Source organism: Numenius arquata, chromosome Z, assembly GCF_964106895.1.
Source record: "Numenius arquata chromosome Z, bNumArq3.hap1.1, whole genome shotgun sequence".
NCBI classification, from domain to species: domain Eukaryota; kingdom Metazoa; phylum Chordata; class Aves; order Charadriiformes; family Scolopacidae; genus Numenius; species Numenius arquata.
Genome location: NC_133616.1, coordinates 12,121,828 through 12,141,248, shown reverse-complemented (window position 1 = coordinate 12,141,248; position 19,421 = coordinate 12,121,828). Strand labels below are relative to the sequence as shown.

Below are 19,421 nucleotides of genomic sequence, written 5' to 3'. Positions count from 1 at the left end.
CTTCCTGATCTTCTTGCTGCACATGAACTGGGAGTTTTCCAACACTTTCTTTATAATTAGGTAATGGCGGCCTCAAGTTCCCATCCCCTTTGCCCGGGCAGGAGGAAGCAGGGGCTGCACCCGCTGCTCCTGGCAGGGGTAATTCCCAGACAAGCTGCTGGAGAAGGCAGCCAGTGCTTTGTTTCTCCAGAACAGCCAAATACAGCCCAAATCTGAGCCCTCCTGGAGCCATGGTGGTGGAGCCTGCCCCGGCCAACATGCAGAGACACTGTTTGCCCCAGCAGCTTCGAGCTGGGGGAGGAACCGGGACACCAGGTTTTTCTAAGATGCCAGTTAAGGCACTGAATTAGCACCGTCATGGAGGTGATGTTCCTTCTCTTTTCCTCCATCCCTGGCTCCGTTTGGGTCTCTGTGTTTGTGCCATAACAGAAAAGAGCAGCATCACAATACCCTTTAGAAGAGGAGAGTCATAGAATCATGGAGTCCTGTAGCTTCCTTCAGATGTCATTAAATCTGGGTTTAATTTGGTTTGGCTGGGGTTGCTGCATTTCAGAAAGGTGCCCTTGGGTGCTGCAGCCCCTGATGCTGTGCGTCCTGGCTCATCCTGCTCTTTCCAGCATCTGGGCAGCTTTGTCCGTGCCCTAAAACAGAGCAGTAAGCCATGGGAAACTGAGTGCTGGCCAAGATCAGAAAATCCATGTCCTCTGCATCGTTTGCAGTGTTAATTCTGGTAAATTACAGTGCTGCAGTTTGTAATTTATCTGGGAGACGGAGTCAATTAAACTGAAAAAGAGCTAATTTAAACGGGAAGGTATTTTACTTTCTGCGTGAGGGAAAGGGGCCTGTGGAGCTCCCTGCCTACCTGATACATTTAAAGCTTAAAGCATGCTGTGCTACAGAAAGCAGTAAATAATTGCACCAGTAGCTGGAACAACTAGAATTATAATAGATCTTCGAAGACAATCTCCAGAACTTTTGGAAAGGCTGAAGCCTCTCCGGCATCAGCTAATCTGGAGGGATGAGGAGGAGAGACTTTGCGCGGGAAGCCAGGTTTGCTTTTGGGGGTGTTGCACCTTTCTCTGGAGGGGCTGGTGCCAGCCGGACCGGCTGGGTCCATCCTACCGGCTGCCCTACTGACAGCAGCCTCAGGGTGTTAAGTATGTTTGGGGTAGCGCTGCCTAAGGAAAAACCATCCTGGCTGTATCAGGACCGAAGAAGATCGTAGTGTTGTCTAGGTTGAAAGGGACCTTTCAGATCATTGAGTCCAACCATCAACCTAACACTGACAAAACGCATCACTAAACCATGTCCCTCCGCACCACATCTACCTGTCTTTTGCATACCTCCAGGAATGGAGACTCCACCACTTCCCTGGGCAGCCCGTTCCAATGCTCGATAACCCCTTTGGTGTAGAATTTTTTTCCTAATACCCAATCTAAGCCTCCCCTGGTGCAAACTTGAGGCCGTTTCCTCTTGTCCTAAAGATGAGGAATTATCCCGTGGAGCTTGTGCAGGGCCATGGCCGTTCCTCTTTCATGTTGCTCTTTTAAAGAAGGGCAGTGGGCTTGCTGGTGGGCTTGCTTTGCCAGTGCAGGTAGGGCTGAATTTGGTGTTCTGCAGGTGGCTCGGTCTAATTCCCACTGTTTGGCTCCCTAATATCAGGTGGAACTTGCCTACATGCTGCTATGGCTCCTCAGCGCCACCCAGTCCTGCCGGGTGGGAGTCGGGTGGGATCACCGATGGGAAAGGCAGCAGCTTCGGAGCTCCGCAACCCCAGCACTGAAGACTTTTTTTTTTTTTTTTTTGTTTGCTTATTAAATTGTGTCACCCCCTGCGTGCCGCCTTGTTTCTGCGGGTCGGCGCCGCTTGCCAATCTGTTTGCGGCTAAACGATGCAGACTCTCATAATCCCCCTCCTCATCTCGCCTAATTAAGGGAGCTCTGCCCGAGCGAGGACTCTGGGGGCAGTTGTTCCTTCTGGTGCGGTGCCAGGACCGCGTGTCCCTGATAGCGCCGTCTCCTTTGAAATCAATTGAGATGTCACCATCGTTTGATCCCGGAGCTACTTAATGAACTGGCAAAACAGGCTCTATTTTTAGATCTCCTTTCAAACTACTGTGCCTGTTAAAGCTCCCCTTGTCCTTAAGGCCGGGAGCGGCGTTGGGCAGGATTTATTGGTTTAGTTTAATAGGAGACATAGAGAACCGAAACAATAAGCTCCGTTTCCCTGAAAGTGAGGAAAATTAAAATGGCATGGTTAAATGCGGGCGGCCGCCTCGAGACAGTAAAGCGATACGTTCACGTGTGGCCAGAAGGATAAGGTGGAGCTGGGTTTTTCTTCTTGTCTGAGCTACAGCAGAGCCAAAGATTACAGACGCACGACTTTGGGGAGTTCTCGCAAGCTTTGTGGGTTGGATTTCTAAGTGTTTTCCGAGTAGGGTAGAACTGCTGGTGGTTTATTAGACAAACTCAACAACTTAAAGAATATCTACTTCATTGTGAAGGCTAAAGTGCCTTCCTCTACGTGTTTATAATTACTGTCAGAAAAGTGTTTTTGCTAACGTGAGAAATAAACACAGACATAGGTAATTGAGATGTTTTTACTTCTTATTGTAGTCTGAAGCCAAGCTGGATGACATGTAATTTCAGGAAGCCGCTGAGAGCGCCTTGAGGCTTTCACTAGCACTGGTGTTTGCAAACACATGCCCTTCTGCTGATCACACATGGGGTTTGGGGGTTTGCTGCTCTGCAGGCTCCCACCCCACAGGGTTGCCCAGGGATGAGGTGAAGGGACTGTTTTAATGCGGGTGGCGATTGTCTCCTGTTCTTCCTCGTGCCCCACTAGATGGAAATGTGTGTAATTGCAGAATGCATCTGTACTTGCTTCTGTTGCACAGTCAAAATAAATAAAAGAAAAGAAAAGCTTCAAAACAAACCCAAACGCCATGTAGTAGAAACACAAGATGTACCACATGGGTCGGTCTTGAGCCCAGGCTCGGTGTGGAAACTGGCCATGGCAATTTCAGCATCTCTCCGTGCCCTGCTGCAGAACTAACCTGTTTTTCCCCCCTTGCTCTGAGCTGGAGGAAGCAATCCAACTTTGGATGGGGAGTTGTGTGGTCTCATCAGGTATAACGTGTCCATGCAGTCCATAGAAACAAAACAGCTCTGCAGCTCTGGACCCGAGCTGGGTTGTGCTCAGCTCCAGAAATGTGAGGTGGGACCCATCCCTGCCTGTTGGGGTAGTGAAACAGCATAAACAGGATGCCGACCACACTGGCTGCGCCGCTTGGGCATACCCCCTCGTTCTCCTCCATCCCTATGCTTCAGCTGTTTCTCCACCACAGAGTCAACACTGCTCCTGAGTACTGGTTGTTTTTCATGCCTTTGAAACCATAAGCTCTATCATTTTTGTGTGTTTGTGCATCTGTTTTCTACCATCTACAAGGGGGGAATTCTCACTTACAAAGGGTATTTTTGCTTATATGATAAATTCCAGCATAACTTTGTGTGATCCATGGAGTCCCAGCTCACTCATAAACAATTCTGCTGCCTTCTGGGTACGCTCTCAAGGGATCGTAAGGGAGAGTTGGTGATACTTTTGCTGTGGGTTTGTTTGGTGTGTTTTCTTATTTGATTCCTTACAGCTTTTCTGTAATGAGTCCCTCACTGGGATGGCCAGACTGTAAGCACTGGTTTTCTCAGACTTCTTTAGATGAATCCTGTTACAAGGAGCTGTGACCTGCAAAGTATTTGATACTAGAAGTGGACTCTGAAGTAGTTGCTGCAATGCCTTGAAAAATCAACAAGAACTGGCTAGGATTTGCAAACTGTGTAAACGCTGTGTAGCTGTTGATGTTGAAGGGAGAGGAATAAAAAGTGGTTTCCATCCCAGCTTCCTGTTATCTGCCAGTTTTATCTTTTCCTGAAGTTTTTACCCTGTGAACTTGTCCTCGTTTCAGCTGCGATAGTTTATTTTCTTCCTAGTAGTTGCTGAGGTTTGGATTTAGTATGAGAATAGTGTTGATAACACATACTGCTTTAGTGGTTGCTCGGTAATGTTTATATTGTCAAGGAATTTTTCAGCTTCCCATGGAAGCTGAGAGGGAGCATAGACAGGACAAGCTGGCCAAAGGAATATTCCATGCCGTAGACATCATGCTCAGTGTATAAACGGGGGTTGGTTGGGGGCAGGAATCCACGATCACTGCTCGGGACAGGCTGGGCAATCGATCATCAGGTGGTGAGCAATTGTATTGCATCACTTTATTGTGTGTATTCTTTTACCATTGCTATTACTTTTTTTCTCTTCCGTATCTGTTCTATTAAACTGTCTTTATCTCAACCCAGGAGGCTTTTTCTCCTTTTTCTCCCTCTTCTCCCTATTCTGCTGTGGGGGGAGAAGTGAGTGACCGGCTGCGTGGTTCTTGTTGCCGGCAGGGGTTAAACCACGACTGAAGTGAAATCACAAAGTCTAGACTCTGTGCGAAAGATAAACTTTGACTTTCTTGGTTTGGGGATAAGAAGAACTGGGGGATGTGAGGCAGGTTCTTAGGAAAATCCTGCTATTTTTAGGCTTGAATAGTGGAGCAGAAACTATTTTAACACTAAGAGTGTTTAGTCATTTGGGTGGGATTTTTTTTTTAAACTGAATTCCAGCAGTTTGTGTAGTACATTAAAAGTATAATGCAACCAGTAAGCAGTGGTATTGGAAATTTTGTCATCCTTGCCATGAGCTGTCTGGATAATCATGCAGAAGATGAATGATGGGTAATGGGATGAAAATGCAAAAGAATTAGTGTGTGTACGGGGAGCGTGTCAAGAATCACTGTGTAGCAGTGACTCTCTAGGAATGTAGGAGAATTACTGCTGTAGCTCGGTAAAGGAAGCAGTGAGTGGAGAAGGGAGTCACCAAGGTCTTCCACACCGCATGGGTTGAGGAGAGTCTTTGTGGGTGTGTGGCCATGCTGCTGTACACTGTCACCTTCTATTGTCACCTGCATCTAGGTAAACACGGTGGGTAAACAGGCTCCTCCTGTTTCCATGCATTTACTCAGGCTGGTGGGGTTGCAAGTCCACGCGTAAATTTGAGCATTTCCGGGCTTTTAAGTACTTAGCTGTGCAGTCTTCATAACTTTCTGCTAAATTAGCTTTTTGTCCATTATGCATCGGCATTCAGCACTGGACACTAACAATAAAATAACACTTTTTAAAAGTAGTTTTCTCTATAGAGATGTGATGTCTTTGGAAGCTTGCTGAGCTGAACGAACTGCAATAAAAGCTAGGTTAAAAACTTGTTAAATTGCAGGTGGAAGCACCTGAACGAGGTGCTGTGGATGCTGGAGGCACTCTGGGGATATTAGTGTGGTACCCTCCAGAGGACCCCTGGCCATACTGAGCTGTAGGTGTGTGTGCCCATCAGTAAGATTTGCAATAATGTCCAAAGGCATTGCTGAAAATTACTTACAGAAGGGTGTGATGGCTTAATGCAGTGACACATTTAGGAAAAAAAAAAGATGATGTGCAGTGGAATTTTTGTCCCTTAGCAAAAATGAGAGGAATCCCATCAACTTCTCTGGTATACAAATAAAAAAGTTTGGGGATTTTTTTCTTCATTTTTTCAGGTGATGGAAACTGAGAAGTCTCAAGATCCAGCTTGTGCAGAAGCGTCCAAAGGAAACAACCAGAGTCCAGCTCTGGGAAGTGGCATACTGAAATACAGAAGTCGATCCCAAGGTAAAGTTGGATTGATAAAAGATAGGAATAGTAAGATTTTTATGTTGTGTATTTGTTTTCACTCTCTAAAAGATCAGTTTTCTTTCCTTTGGAGATGCTATTAATTTAATTTGGAAGGAAAATCCCAGCTGTGAGATGTTTGCATTCAGCCTCCTGATTTGAACTATCATATGGCCAGAAAGATGAAGCAAAATTTTGGAAGCTTCTTTCTTTCTTTTTTTTTTTTTTTTTTTTTTTTTTTGTTCTTTCACTTCTCTCTAATTCTTTTTTAAAATTTACATTCCCTATATGTTTCAGCGTGCTCTAGTACTGAGGTGGGGGACATGCTTCAACGTGCCATCACCAAAATATCCATTATGGTGAATACTCCCTGAATTTTCTGTTGCTTTTTCCCCAAGGCTTAACAGTCACCTGTGTGCAGACCTCAATCATGTTCTCGTCCCCTAGTACTCTGTGAGTCTCCCTCCCTCCTATGTTCACCTTAATTTCCATTTAATCAGGTATTTTTGGCATCCTCCAGGGAGCTCCTCTACCTGTAGCCCCTGTGGCTGTGTGTTGGTGGCTCAATGGGGATGCAGACCCAGGTTCCAGCTGGTGCTCTGGGCTGTGGGTGATGCTCAGGAGCTGGGCTGCTCCTGAAGCATTCCCCACTCTGGTCCCAGGCCTGGGCTGCAGCGTGGGCAAGGAAGCTGCATTCAGAAATGGGCAGAAAATACAGTAATGCAACTGTTCTCCTAGAAGAAGAGAGGGAGAGGTGATGAGACAGGATTAGTTGTAGGTGCTAGGAGGGTTTGGGAGTGAAAGAAGTGCCAGGAAGCCGGGTCCTGCCAAGATACCTGTGTGCAGCAGTGGCGCCTTGCATGCCCAGGAGCTTTAAAACCAGAGGTAATTTCACACCCAAAGCAGGGAGTGGGTTTAAATCACGTCTGGGCAGCGGGCACAAATTCTGCCTGTGGATGTGGCAGCAGAATTGCTCTAATGCTGAGTGAAAAAGAGCAGCAGACCCAGCTCTGTGTTCCATTCCTCCCTGGTGCTGATGCTTGTACAGCCTCCAGGTGAGGAGGAGGTGGCAGAAAAGGGCTTTGGGGCTCTCCTGGGCAAATTTACAGCGGTTCTACCTCAGCCCATGGCTTGTGAGCCCTATCCCCAGTGTAAGGTCGGGCAAGGAGGAAGAAGGGAAAGCAAAGCTGTCCCTTTCTGTGGCAGCTCCAACTTAATGTTGGTTTAAAATAATCTTAAAACCACGTCATGAATTCCAACTTGCATGAATTTGGCCTGTCTGTGTCTTGGGTTTTCATCTGTAAGATATGGGTTAATGGGCCTTCCCTGCCTGGTGGGGAAATGGCAAGGATAAATGTGCGAGAACTGCTGTGACTGGGGGTCCTGTGGGGACCTCAGAGAAAATGAGAGTTGGAGGAGCCCTGGTGAGAGGAGCGGGGTACTCTGCGGCTAATTACAGGATGTCCTTCAAGACAAATAATTCTGTTTCTTACATGAACTCTGCACTCTTCTTCTCTTTAAGGCAACTGGGATCATTGCCAGAAGGAAAGAAAATAGCATTTATTTGGCACATTTTTCCTTTTTCCATTCCAGAAAATTTTCCCTCAAAGTGACATGACACCTCCAGAAATGAATACTGCTACAGTGTCAGGTCTTTTAATTTTAAATAAATGAAGCTTGAGAGCTTAGTGCACTGGCAAGTGCCATTGGGTGAGAACAGCTGAATTTTTTTTCTGTCCCTGAGCTACTGGCTCAATTACCTTCTGCTTTTCTTTACTACCACAAGCGACAGTGCTGAGGAGTTCAGCATCACTGAAAGATCGTAGAAAAGCCTGTGACAGCAGGAAAAGTTTTTAGTTGAGGATGATCAAAACTAGCTTCTAACTGCTCAGTTGGGAGCTGCGTAGCGCTGTTTTAAGGCACTGTTGAAGTTGGGATTTGCAGGAGGGGGTTCTGGCGAGGGGATAAAGCAGCTCTGAGAAGTTTGCGGGATGTGTTTCTGTGATTTTTCCCTAGGTGCCGGATCCCGCTTGGAGTCCGTGGGAGAAGATGATGAGCTGACAGTGGAAAACGGTGAATCGAGCTATGAAATAGCGGTGAAATATTCCCGGGGTGGAAGAAAGCACTCTCTGCCCCAGCAGCTGGAGTCGGCGGGAGCCAGGCAGGTGAGTGGAAAGGCAGGGCTGGCACTGAGCTCCGTCCTTCGAGGTCTGTCTGGAGCTCCTAGAAGCAAGGGTAGTGAAACGAGGCCACAAAGGTACATCATGGGGATGGAAACCATGGCTGGACACCAAAATGGGAATTGTTGGCCACCTATGGAACCTTCTTTACTCTGAGGATGGTGAAGGGGATTACTTCTTGCTGTGGCCAGGAAGCCCTAAGTATGAGTTGTATGAGAACTTGCAGTTCTAGAGATCTGAGGACTTAAACAAAAAAATTCTGCTTCTCTTTATTTTAATGAGTTGATGATGTAGGCTTTTTCCTTTTTAGATAAGGACTACAGTCTATCATGAGGCTACCCTTAATCTTTTTTAATTTAAATTGTGACTGGTACATTACAAAATGATCCTACTGTGCAAAGTGCGGCAAAATTACTGTGGCAAGATTCACTTTGACTGTAATGAGCTAGGATTTCATCCCTTGAACATTTTTCTGAATATATCTATAAGATTCCACCCCCCTCTCCCTTCCCTGACACACACAGTTTTCCCAGTATGACATGCCAGTGCCTGTGCCAAGCTATCACAGCAACTTCCCTTGTTTGCTGATGTTTGTTAGGACTACCATATTGTGAAGAAATCCACCCGTTCCTTCAGTGCTGCCCAAGTGGAATCTCCATGGAGACTGACCCAGCCGTCCATCATTTCCAACATCGTTCTGATGAAAGGGCAAGGCAAGGTGAGGATTTCTGCGTGTGGCTGGTTTTTCACATATAGCAAGAGCTGGTGCTTAAGAGGTGTCTTCCACACCCAGGACTCCCAGCAGCTCTCAAGGTAGCCAATAATAAAAATAACAATAATGATAAACAAATCCCATTTTCAGATGTAAATGTCGAAGTTACACCTGCAAAATACAGGGGAAGCAATGTTCATGTTGTGCACTTGATGTGGGGTGGCTTTCATTCTGATTTGGTGCATCTGGTCATTACTACGGTATCAAATATTAATAATGGATCTATAAATATGGATGTTTATGCAAAGTTGGTGCAGCTACAGAAGAGTACCTGTTTGCATGCATATTTATGGAGAAGCATATTTTATCTCTGTGGAATCTGGATACATTAAAAAAAAATCACTGCAAATTAAGCGTTAAACCCAGAGAGGTTCCTGGTTGATTGCCTATCTGAGAGCACTGAATTCTCTGGGTCAGAGAGTCCTCTTTTCTCCCCCAATAATGTGTTTCAGCATTTCTTAGATACCAGCTGGCTGAATCCTAAGGGAAAATAGACGAGCATTAACCTAGGTGTATATTGTTTTCCCTAATCCCATCCACATTAGTATTGGAGCTGTCATTTGAATATGTTAAAAATATGCAATGTCTTTTCTGAAGTACTCTTTAAACTCATCAGATGGATGTGTTTTGGACTAAAAAGACTTGTTTTGACTTTCAAGCTCAAATACAGAACAAATTCTTTGTTGTGCTTTAAGTTTATTAAGGAGTTAGAAGTAGTGACTTCTCTGGGTAGATTGAATCATGGTTGCTACAACTGTCCTTGTTTCAGGAGCTTTAGGTCTTTCATGACATTTCCAAGTGAATATTTCTTCACTTTTCACTTACTTATTTTTTTAACCTCATTTTTCTCATAAGAATAAGTATATTTCTCCCTTGGGATAAGCCACCGTCTCCTGCCTTTCTGCAGTTAGCTCCAAGGCGTTAGGAAGCAGTTGGGTGCATGCAGATTCTACTGATCAGGAAGCCCCTCAAACAGCTGCTGGTTCAGGTGCCTTCCACCCACTTTTTGGGCAATCACCTCTGTTAGGAGTTGCGCTGCATGCCTTTTGTACAGTAGCGTTTGCTGCATTAACTTAATGGGGACCTGGGACCTGAAAAGTGTTTCCGTAGAGTCTCAGTGTTGGTGGCTGGGACCCAAGTGCGTGCCCTTGGTTTTTCATCTGTAGGTAGATCTGCAAGGGGTGGTTTCCAGTTAGACGGTGGCAGCGCTTCTCTGGGAAGGTAGGCTAGGGTGGGAACCACCATGCTTTTGCAGCCGTATTTCCCCCACCCCACCCCACGGAGCCGTGGGGAGAACTGCTGTGTCTGTGCAAGGGAGCGCCAGGAGCCTCGTGTTTTCCGCAGGCTGCTTTGCAGTTGGTAATCGCCCGGTAAAAAGTTGGTTGAGTTATTTTGTGTTGCACGGGGGAACCAGGATGTGCTTCCTTCCTAGAAATCGGTAATCTCTTATCAAATTACTAGGAGCTCGTAACACCGATAGTCTGCTTTATATTCATGGAGTAAAACAAAAGCGCTGGTTGTTGCTTTGGGTTGTAAACAGAGTGTCTGGCGCCTGCCCTGGCAGCATCCCTCAGCTGGAGAGCACTGCCCCAGGCGATAATAACAACCACGGCTTCAGATCACTGAAGCAGAGCAGTTTTCCACTTCCCTTGTCCACCTGGTTGGTGACTTTTCTCTTTATTCTGTAAAATACATGTACAGCAGTGACAAGAGGAGAAACGTGTCAGGGGGGGTGGGGTTGAGGGCAGGGGTGGGGAATGGATCAAGGAAGTGATTTGGCTGGGAAATAACTCATCAGAAGGGGGAGAGGTTCGTTCTGCCGTGCTCATCCATTCCCTGATCAGCTTCGCGAGATGGTCCTGCAGCCAGCCGGGGCAGCGCAGGGGCAAGAGCTAACGGATGGAGCCCTGGGGAATGTATTGATCTAGATTTATTTAAATACAACGTGGTACATGTCTCCAGAATAATTAAAAATGTACATGTGCATGGCAGCCCCCCCACGCCAGCCCCCTTCCATCTGAATTCCTGACATTACAGCACTGACCTTATGGCATGTTCTTAAGCTTTTCTTTTTTCCTGAGGAAATGCAGGATCTGTGACAGCAGAGAAAATGCAGTTAATCCTGGATGTAGATCTCAGGGGTGGGAATCTACTGCCTGTCAATTTAAGAGCAACGCGTTACAGTTTTTAAAATTGGAATAGGATAACATAAAGCCATTGACCCAGTGTTTAAAAAAAAACCCAACCTCTTGAAATAGCATTTTTGCCTTTTAGCTTAAGGTGGCTGCTGCTGCTTTTTGACTGATCAGTGTGTTGATATTAGATTGAAAGTAAATCAGGAAATGCAACCAGAGGTAAGATGGCAGCGTGATTCATCAGGAAGTATTAGGTTTTGATCTTTCCTTGGTCTTGTATATTATCGTTTTTTCTCATACAGGTGAGAATAAAGTAAGGTGCCAGCTGTGTGTCTTCTCCTCCCTTTTCTGCAGGGTCTTGGATTCAGCATTGTGGGAGGTCAGGATTCTGCTCGTGGACGCATGGGGATTTTCGTAAAGACTATATTCCCAAATGGAGCAGCAGCTGCTGATGGAAGGCTTAAAGAAGGTATGGTAGAGAGAATCCAACTGCATATAAAGGGATATTATTTCGGTCTAGCAGAAAAATTCAAGTACAGCTTTATTTAGGCATTTGGCCATCAGCAGGAGCCTGTGGAGGATGTAACACACCCTGTTTTTTCATCCTGGGGAAGATCATTCATAGCAGTTAACTTGATTATATTGCATATTGAGAAGGGGAAACTACAGCATGATGTGTGGGGTTTTTTTCCTTCCTCTTCAGTGACCTTTATTTGCTCAAGCCATAAGCTGCAGTTCTTCAGTTGGAAAAGGTCACTGATAGCAATGAAACATATCTATCCAACCAACATCTGGTCCAAGAAGGAGTTATACAAAGGGACATGCTTGGGAGAGGCTATTTTGGGCCCTTGTGCTCTCTGAGCCTCTTGGTGTGATTTTGGCATGAATCAACAAGTAAGAGTCATGACCAGAAAAAGAGAAGAGGAAGGATGGGTTTGGCAGTAAGGTCACTCAGATGGTTAAAGAAGTAGATATATCCTGACTTTATTACTGCATTTCCAGTTGAGATCTTTGAGCTGGATGTATGGCCTGCTCTGTGTGTGTTTGCACCCTGATCTGAGCACTCCTGTGCTGGGCAGACAGGCTCTTACGCTACGCACTGTTGAAAGTACAGAGTGACCATGAGTTCAGAGCCGTGATTTGCAGCTCTTCCGCAGGGGCTGGGTTCCTTCTCATCCACAGAAAGCTGCTCCTGTGCTACTCCTCTCAAGCTGTTCCCGTGTTACTTCTCTCCTTCTCATATCGTCGTTCCCCTTGTTACACCTCATCACACTTGTTGTGTTCGAGGCTGGTTTTGGTGCCAGCTTTCACACTTGCTGCCAGAGGGAAGCTCGCGTCCCTTCAGCGTAGGTTGTGCACTTGCCATGGGAAGCCAAGAAGTAGCAGCTGTCCCATAAACCCAGCAAACCTTTGCAGGCTATTCAGAGCTCTCATATTCTTTTTTTTTTTCACTGCGGCAAGGAAAGGAGCAGAGGGGTAGACTTGGCTGACCGTGTCGCCCCATCTAATTTTGCACAGATGCAAGTAAAATTGCAGGGAGTTGATCTGGATTCTGCTCACTTTGCCCTCTTTTTAATAAAATGAAGGCAGATCAACACAGCTGCGTGTAAGTAGTAAGACCCAAAGCCTGGAAGCAGGTAGAAATGTGATGGAATGTGGTTTTTGGGGTGAGAAGAGCATCTGCTGTCACACATTTGCAGTGTGTGGGCTACTCGCTTCTACGCCTGCAGGCATTTAACAAAAGGACGTGTTTGCATCCTGAAGCAAGGCCAGTTTTCTCTGAACAGGCTTTGGAGTGACCTGCTGTAGTGTTTTACCTAGATTCTTGTTTCCACTCTTGATACACACAAAAAAGAGGAGTTTTGTAGTACCTTTGGACTTTGTTATGAGCATGTGTTTTCAGACTTTATTTAAAATCCGTAGTGTTTTCAGCTTGTTAGTATGAGAATGCCAAGGTAAGGATCTCTGCTGAAGAACAGTCTTTACTCTGCTAATTCATCACTGTTACCTTGTAAAGGCATTAGTAAAAGTGAAAATAAACTGAGAACATTAGAAGGCTTTTTACTGAGCAGTTAATTGGAATCCTTGTAGTAGCGGGTCGCCTTATGTACAGGAAGGGTTTTTACCTCTCTATAGCCTGTATATTGCTGACTTCATTTTTTGTATCTAATTACCAGGGGATGAAATCCTAGAAGTTAATGGAGAATCTCTACAAGGGCTGACCCACCAGGAGGCCATTCAGAGGTTTAAGGTAACACAGGTGCACTACGGGAGAGATTCACCCTTCTCTTCCTTCAGTGCCATTTCGCACCCTGGGCTTTTCGCTGCCACAAATTACCGTGTGTGGGTTTACTGGCAGATGTTGGTGTTACCGCGTCACCTCACGGGGCTCCTCTGGTGTCTCTCCAGCAACTCAAGAAAGGGGTGGTGACGCTGACGGTGCGGACGAGGCTGCGCAGCCCCAGCCTGACGCCCTGCGCGACTCCCACCTTGCTGAGCCGCTCCAGCTCCCCCAGCTCCAGCGCCAGCGGTGGCACGCCGGTCCCCGGCCCCGAGGAGGCGGACGGTTCCTCCTCCAGCCGCAAAGGACCCGGCCCGAAGGACAGGATCGTCATGGATGTGACACTCAATAAAGGTTGGGGTCTGTTGAAAGGTGCTTGGAGAGTGAATCCATGCTTCCTCAGGGAGTTTTTGGGAATAGGATAGAGGCTGTAATATCCAGGGCACCTGCCTGTGTCCATCTGATCTTGAACCACAGGACGGGTGAGAAAAACATCTTCTCATGCAAAAACCCTTGACAAGTTCCCCCTTCCACATTTTGCTGCTCCACAGTCAGGAGACTCTTACAGGTGGCAGTTGGTGCCCATGCTGCTGAAAGAGGAAGGCTGGGAGACACCAGGCAAAATGTGAGTCAGCCTCTTGGCAGCCCAAATGGCCATGCCCTTCATGTAAAGGGCAGCTCTGGGGAAGGCAAAACCACGCAGAGTGCTCAGAATTCCCCAGACGAGCTGTTTGAACTCCTTCCTGAGGGATGCTGTCATTGTCAATAGTTGCACAAGCTAAACTTAGAAAATATGCTATATGGGGTGGGACAAATACACCTATTTTAAAGGCTTTAAATATGCTGATTTTAAAGGTTGGCTTAAAAATTAGGAGAGAGAAGGTCCAGCAATTCCGGTTTCAGGAGCACTGTTATCTAAGAACAGCAGAGGTGAAAGTGGGCAGAGGTAATCACTGAACCAGAGATAATGTCTCACCTTTCTTCCTTCCTCTTTGGTGAGGGGTGCCATGCAGATATTTAACAAAAGTGAGCAGCACAGATGACAGCATCTTCTGCGCTCACGTTTTCTGCAATAATTTTAAGTGACATCTTTATTGGATTGCTGCCCCCACTGCTTTGTGCTTCGGACCAGATCAGACCTTGTGTGACATTTCCAGGCGGTTCCCATGGCACACAGAAAATTTGCTGGGAGTGGAGCTAGTCCTCTCAGTGATGGATCTCAGAAAACAGTCAGGATCAGATATTTTCAATCCTGGTTTCCAGTGTTGGTCTTGGCTTCCTGACTGACTGCACCTAAGGCCAGCCCTGAAACAATACAGGAGTCTTGGTCTCAGATGGGATGTGGGAACACAAACACTTGTGTGTCCTGTCTGATTACAATCTGCAACAGTACTTTTCTTTGTACTTTTTGTTTTTCACAGAGCCAGGGGTTGGGCTCGGCATTGGTGCCTGTTGTCTCACGCTGGAAAACAGTTCTCCGGGGATATACATTCACAGCCTGGCCCCAGGATCAGTGGCTAAAATGGATGGCAGATTAAGGTTAGTTAAAGTAGAAACATGCTGGAGTGGTTTTACAACAAAATCGATTCAGACTTTGTTTTCACCAGTTGGTTGGTGTAGCAGGGAGGAGATTTATAGTTAAGCATTCACCAAAAAGAAAACATTTAAATAAAGACATTCCAAAGTGGTATTAAATACCCAGGAAACATTATTCTGTGTGCTGGAAGCAGCATGATCATTAAGGCTTGGGGTTTTTTTAAATTCTCTATACAGAAAACTGAGCCTAATAGCACCCTTTGAGCAAGGGGAGCAGGAAGAAGTGCAGCCTCATGTCTTTTTATCAGAGCTGCAGCCAGAGACCCCAGATTGGGAGGGAATTTGCAGAGCTCTGCTGAAAGCTCAGTCACCTGAAACTCTCTTAAAAAGAGCTGGGGGAGACATTCTTGCAGCTGACTGTGCCCCTGGCTGCAGCAGCGCTTTCCTGCCCTTGCTGTCTCTCTGGCAGGATCACTGCAGGCTGACCTGCCCGTCTCATTTACTCTGTCATGGAGTTTGGATGTCTTGAAGGAACCATAAGAGAGAGAAGCAATCATTCCTAGGGTTCCCTCGTGCTTTACCTTGGTTTAAGTGACAGAGAGTTATTTGCTGGTCCTCCTCTCCTGGAGGCCTCGTTTTTCAAAAAACATCGGAGGAAATCTTCCACCTTTCTGCCTTCCCTGCATGAATGCTGGTGAACACTCGGGAGCGTCGCTCAGGCAGGGGGGGCTGCGCTGGGCACCCACTGGGGCTGCGTGATCCGCAGTGAGCCGTGGGATGAGCAGTGGTGCGGGGAGGCTGAGGAAATGCCGTGCTTTCACATGGGTAGAGAGTGCCTTCTGTTCCCTTGCTGGCCAGGAAAACTGTGATAGAGCAATTCGATTCTTTGGGATAAGGGAAAAAGATAATTTTATGGTGGCATCCCTGCCAGAACCCTTGAAAGTTCCTACCATGTAGAAATGTCTAAAGGAGACAGTATTTAATGCTAACTTGCTTTCTCGTAAGCCTCTTTGGAAAAGATTGCAGTGCTGGTTGTGGCTGTATGTAACAGCTGTATCGTTTATTAGGTTTAAGTGATTGATTATATCCAGGCATGCTTCCCAGATTTCTAGCTTGCTTCTTTGAGACATTGCTTCTGTTGTCCCATCAGTGGTTTATGGCTCCATAAGCCAAAACTTACAGGATGGTTTTGATTTTTGGAAAACTTTGTTAATCAAATACTGGCTTTGCAATACCAGGAGGAGTTTGAATCCAGCTCCTCTGAATCTGGAGCTCCCCCTCTCAGTCATGCGCCCGTGTAAGTGACTCCATTTGTGTAGTTTCAAATAGCTATGTAAATCCAAAAGATGGGCAGAGCAGCGACCCAGATGGGTTGCTCTGTGCTTTCACGAGCCCGTACCACAAGTACAAGTTCCTGAAGGCTGCCACGAGCACTTGCCACTTTGCCTTTGGCCTGTGGACGCACGGTGCAAACCCATTTCTGTTGTCACAAGTAGCCCAGTGTAAATCAGCAGTAGTAGGTTGTTTCAGTGTGTCTATTTAAAGCAAATGCTTTAGTAATTATGGAGAACGCTTTAATGATATCCCTAGTTGATGATCTTTTCTTTCAAATGCTTCCAGATGTCTGAGCACTGTGAGCAAGAGTTAAGAAATTGGGAAAACAAAACTAAACAGTCTATGCTTTCCTCTCAGAAGAGGGTTGGGTTTTTTTTTTTCTTTTTTCTTTTTAATGGGTTCTGTATGTTAATTTGAAGCAAATACAGGCTTATCGTGCTCAATTTTTTCCTGGAGTCATTTCATAAACTCGTATCTAAATCATGAATTTCTTATCAGTGTTTGTGTTAAGTAATTCAATATGATGGGAAGGAACAGCCCATCTGAATCTAATTTTTCCTCTTCTGTGCTCAACAAGTACATGAACGCAGAACTGGAATTGCAGTTTGCTTTCACCCTGTTCCAACTGCAGCCAATTTTCTCTGTTGATTTAATAGGGTTTGTAGCACTGACGGTAAGTGCAGAGGGGATCTCTGGACCTCCCTCCTGAAGGCAACAGGACTTTAAAGCATTCATGTGACTGGGAGCAAGAGCAAGACTGGCTTCTTTGCAAGTCAGATCTTTTCCAGACACTTGTGTCTTTGAAAAAGCTTGGCCATCAGTTGAAAGCACAAATGTTTCTGTAAAAGGCGGCTGTGATTAACTGGCTCTGTGTCTCTCTGCAGTCGAGGTGACCAGATCCTGGAGGCAGATTCAGTGAGTCTGCGTCATGCGGCTTTGAGCGAAGCCTACGCCATCCTGAGCGAATGTGGTCCAGGTCCCGTCAGCCTTATCATTAGTCGGCATCCGAACCCAAAGGTGAGGAGAAGATGTGGTAGTGCATCTGGGGTGTTTTCATCCAGCCCCTGTAATTTGAGTCTTGCTGTCGGGAAAGCAGCAAATGAAGAATATTGGCTTTTTCTGTCTATGGTGTGTGTTCTGCAAGAAATCAGGGTTGTAATGATGCCTTCCAGTTTCCTAAGTTGTAGCAATGCTGGACTGTCCCTGCTGCTTTTCACTTAGTCACCCACTGAACAAATGCAATTTTCCTGGAACTACTTGAGTGAAGTGTTCCCATCTTTCTTGGTACTTGGACCAAGTGGCAACGCAAACACAGCACAAATCCTCTTCCTCCTTAAAGTTACTTTGCAGTTAGTTTGTCTTTGAGTAGAATATAATCTAGAGCCAGGAATATAAATATCAACAGACTGAACTGATCAACTATAATAAAGTAGCAGGAATTCTGTTTTTAAAAAAGTAAAATCTGTCTAAAGATCAAAGTTTTCCTTCAGGAATTAAAATGTGAGAGTCTGGAATGTACTACTACTGTGAAATCTGTGCAAGGGCAATTTGGAAATAAGGCTGTGTTTACAAAGTGAGTATTTTCAATCAATTTTTAAAAATTGGTGATAGAAGATAAAAGCTTTTTAACCAAGCTATAGGGAATAACAACTTATTTTATTTCAATATTTCAAAGAATTTCATGAGTGTACAAAACCTTCCTGTTTAAACAGGAATGAAGCTGTAAAAATATTTGCATTAGTGGGTCCAGAGAGTTCTGACTTTTGAACTCATAACTACAAATGGAGGCCTTAATAAATCCGTATCTGGGAGAACTCAGGTTTCTTATTTTATAATTAATTGTGAATTTTCTGCTAAATCAAATATACAAACAATAAGCAAATACGGGTCTACTGCCCAGAGTTTATTATCATTGCTGCAAGGCCTTGTGCTGCTAAAAAGAAAGGGGCTGTGATTCTGTTAGCTAAAGGTAAGCAGGGAGAGGGTAAGAGTTGGGCTTATAGCCTAAGATAATAGTATTTCTAGGGAGTCTGTATGCTGTGCTGAACCAGCACCATGGTTCAATCTGATTGCATTATTAAGGCATATAGACTTTTGGGGGAGCCTGTAAGTAGCATGAAATAAAAACTCCGTGGAGTGGAGCCTGCCCTCTCTCCTCTGTCCTTCAGCTTTCTGTTCTGGTGGCTGGAAAGCCGCTGAGTGACCTAACCGAGTATCTGCTGAGAAGATGAACTGAGTTAAGCTAATTGCTTGCTATTTCTCAGTAACAGAGGGAAACTATTAAGTGGCTCCTATTACAGTTTTCCATAAGTGATATTTAAAATGACAACAAATCTTTTGCCAAGAAATGCTAAGAAAAGCTAAAAGTTGAGCTGGAGAGACCCTAAAGCATTTTTCCCCCCCAGGCAGTATTGAATCCACAGTCCCTCATAGTTGGGTCTCTGAAGAATGTCCATATGGGGACCCATATTTATCGTTATGTCACTGTCACCCTTTTTCTGACAGCACTGGGGGCTCTACAGAAGCATGTGTCGGGGTTATTTTATTTTATTGTATTTTATATGCTCTTAATAATACCCCAGCCTGCAGATCGTAGTTAGGAATTAGCTTGTCCCTCTGCAGTTTGATCTGCCTGAGGCATAGAGGATGCTAAAAAACAAAATTGGCAGAGCTTGCAGAAGTGTGGATTTTTGGTTAGCTTTAAACAAATACTGCAGTCTGCCCAGCACCTCGTTTTACTCTTGGGACATCTTGTACCCAGAGGTTTGTGTAGAAGTCCTGGAGCATGCTCTCAGGGCTTGGTCCGTGTCCTGAAGGAACTCCCTGTGCCCCAGGAGCCCAGAGGCTTTTGGTTTGCTGTAAGGTCATGCCACAGGCTGAAAACAGAGATGTATTTCTACAAAGACTCATGTTGTTTTGGACATTTTTATACTTAGTATCTCGTTTTATGACACAAAAGGTCCACAGTACATTTTGTTGTTGAATATGTTCACTTCGGTGTTTTCATGTACTTCCAAGAGAAATACCACAAAATTTTCTTTCTTCTTGTTATTCTGAGTCAATGTGGCATTTAAACTATGTTTAAACTGCTGAGTTTGCGTAGGAATATTTCGAATCTTCATGGTTCAGAAAGATTCAAGTTTCTAGTCTCTATTTATCTTGAATTTTAATTCATGTAAAGCAATGTGTATAGAAATTATTTTCGACAGAATTAACTTGCTTTCTGTTTTTAAATATATACTCCGGCAGACTAGTGATTCCTGTTACAAAATTATATGGAATTTTCCAGTAATGAGAATTAAGTGCATGGCAGTAATTCAGGACAAAATTAGCAAATATGGTAAACCAGTATTTATTCTTAACCCAGAGAAACATTAATTACCAATTACTTATTTAGGTTTTCTTTTTAGAAGCAAGAAATTAAAATTAAAAAGACAGCTAATAACT

The 19,421-nt window shown here is 45.1% G+C and overlaps 1 protein-coding gene across 1 annotated transcript in view; it reads left to right on the top strand.

The window, feature by feature from the left end:
* The window catches only part of PDZD2 (PDZ domain containing 2), a 143,355-nt gene that overhangs the window by 101,791 nt on the left and 22,143 nt on the right, over positions 1 to 19,421 (top strand). The window contains exons 6-13 of the mRNA XM_074166507.1: positions 5,624 to 5,735; positions 7,752 to 7,900; positions 8,514 to 8,633; positions 11,177 to 11,291; positions 13,000 to 13,073; positions 13,232 to 13,457; positions 14,525 to 14,642; positions 16,859 to 16,991. Coding sequence (XP_074022608.1) covers positions 5,624 to 5,735; positions 7,752 to 7,900; positions 8,514 to 8,633; positions 11,177 to 11,291; positions 13,000 to 13,073; positions 13,232 to 13,457; positions 14,525 to 14,642; positions 16,859 to 16,991 — 1,047 coding nt within the window. The remainder of the gene's footprint in view (positions 1 to 5,623; positions 5,736 to 7,751; positions 7,901 to 8,513; positions 8,634 to 11,176; positions 11,292 to 12,999; positions 13,074 to 13,231; positions 13,458 to 14,524; positions 14,643 to 16,858; positions 16,992 to 19,421) is intronic.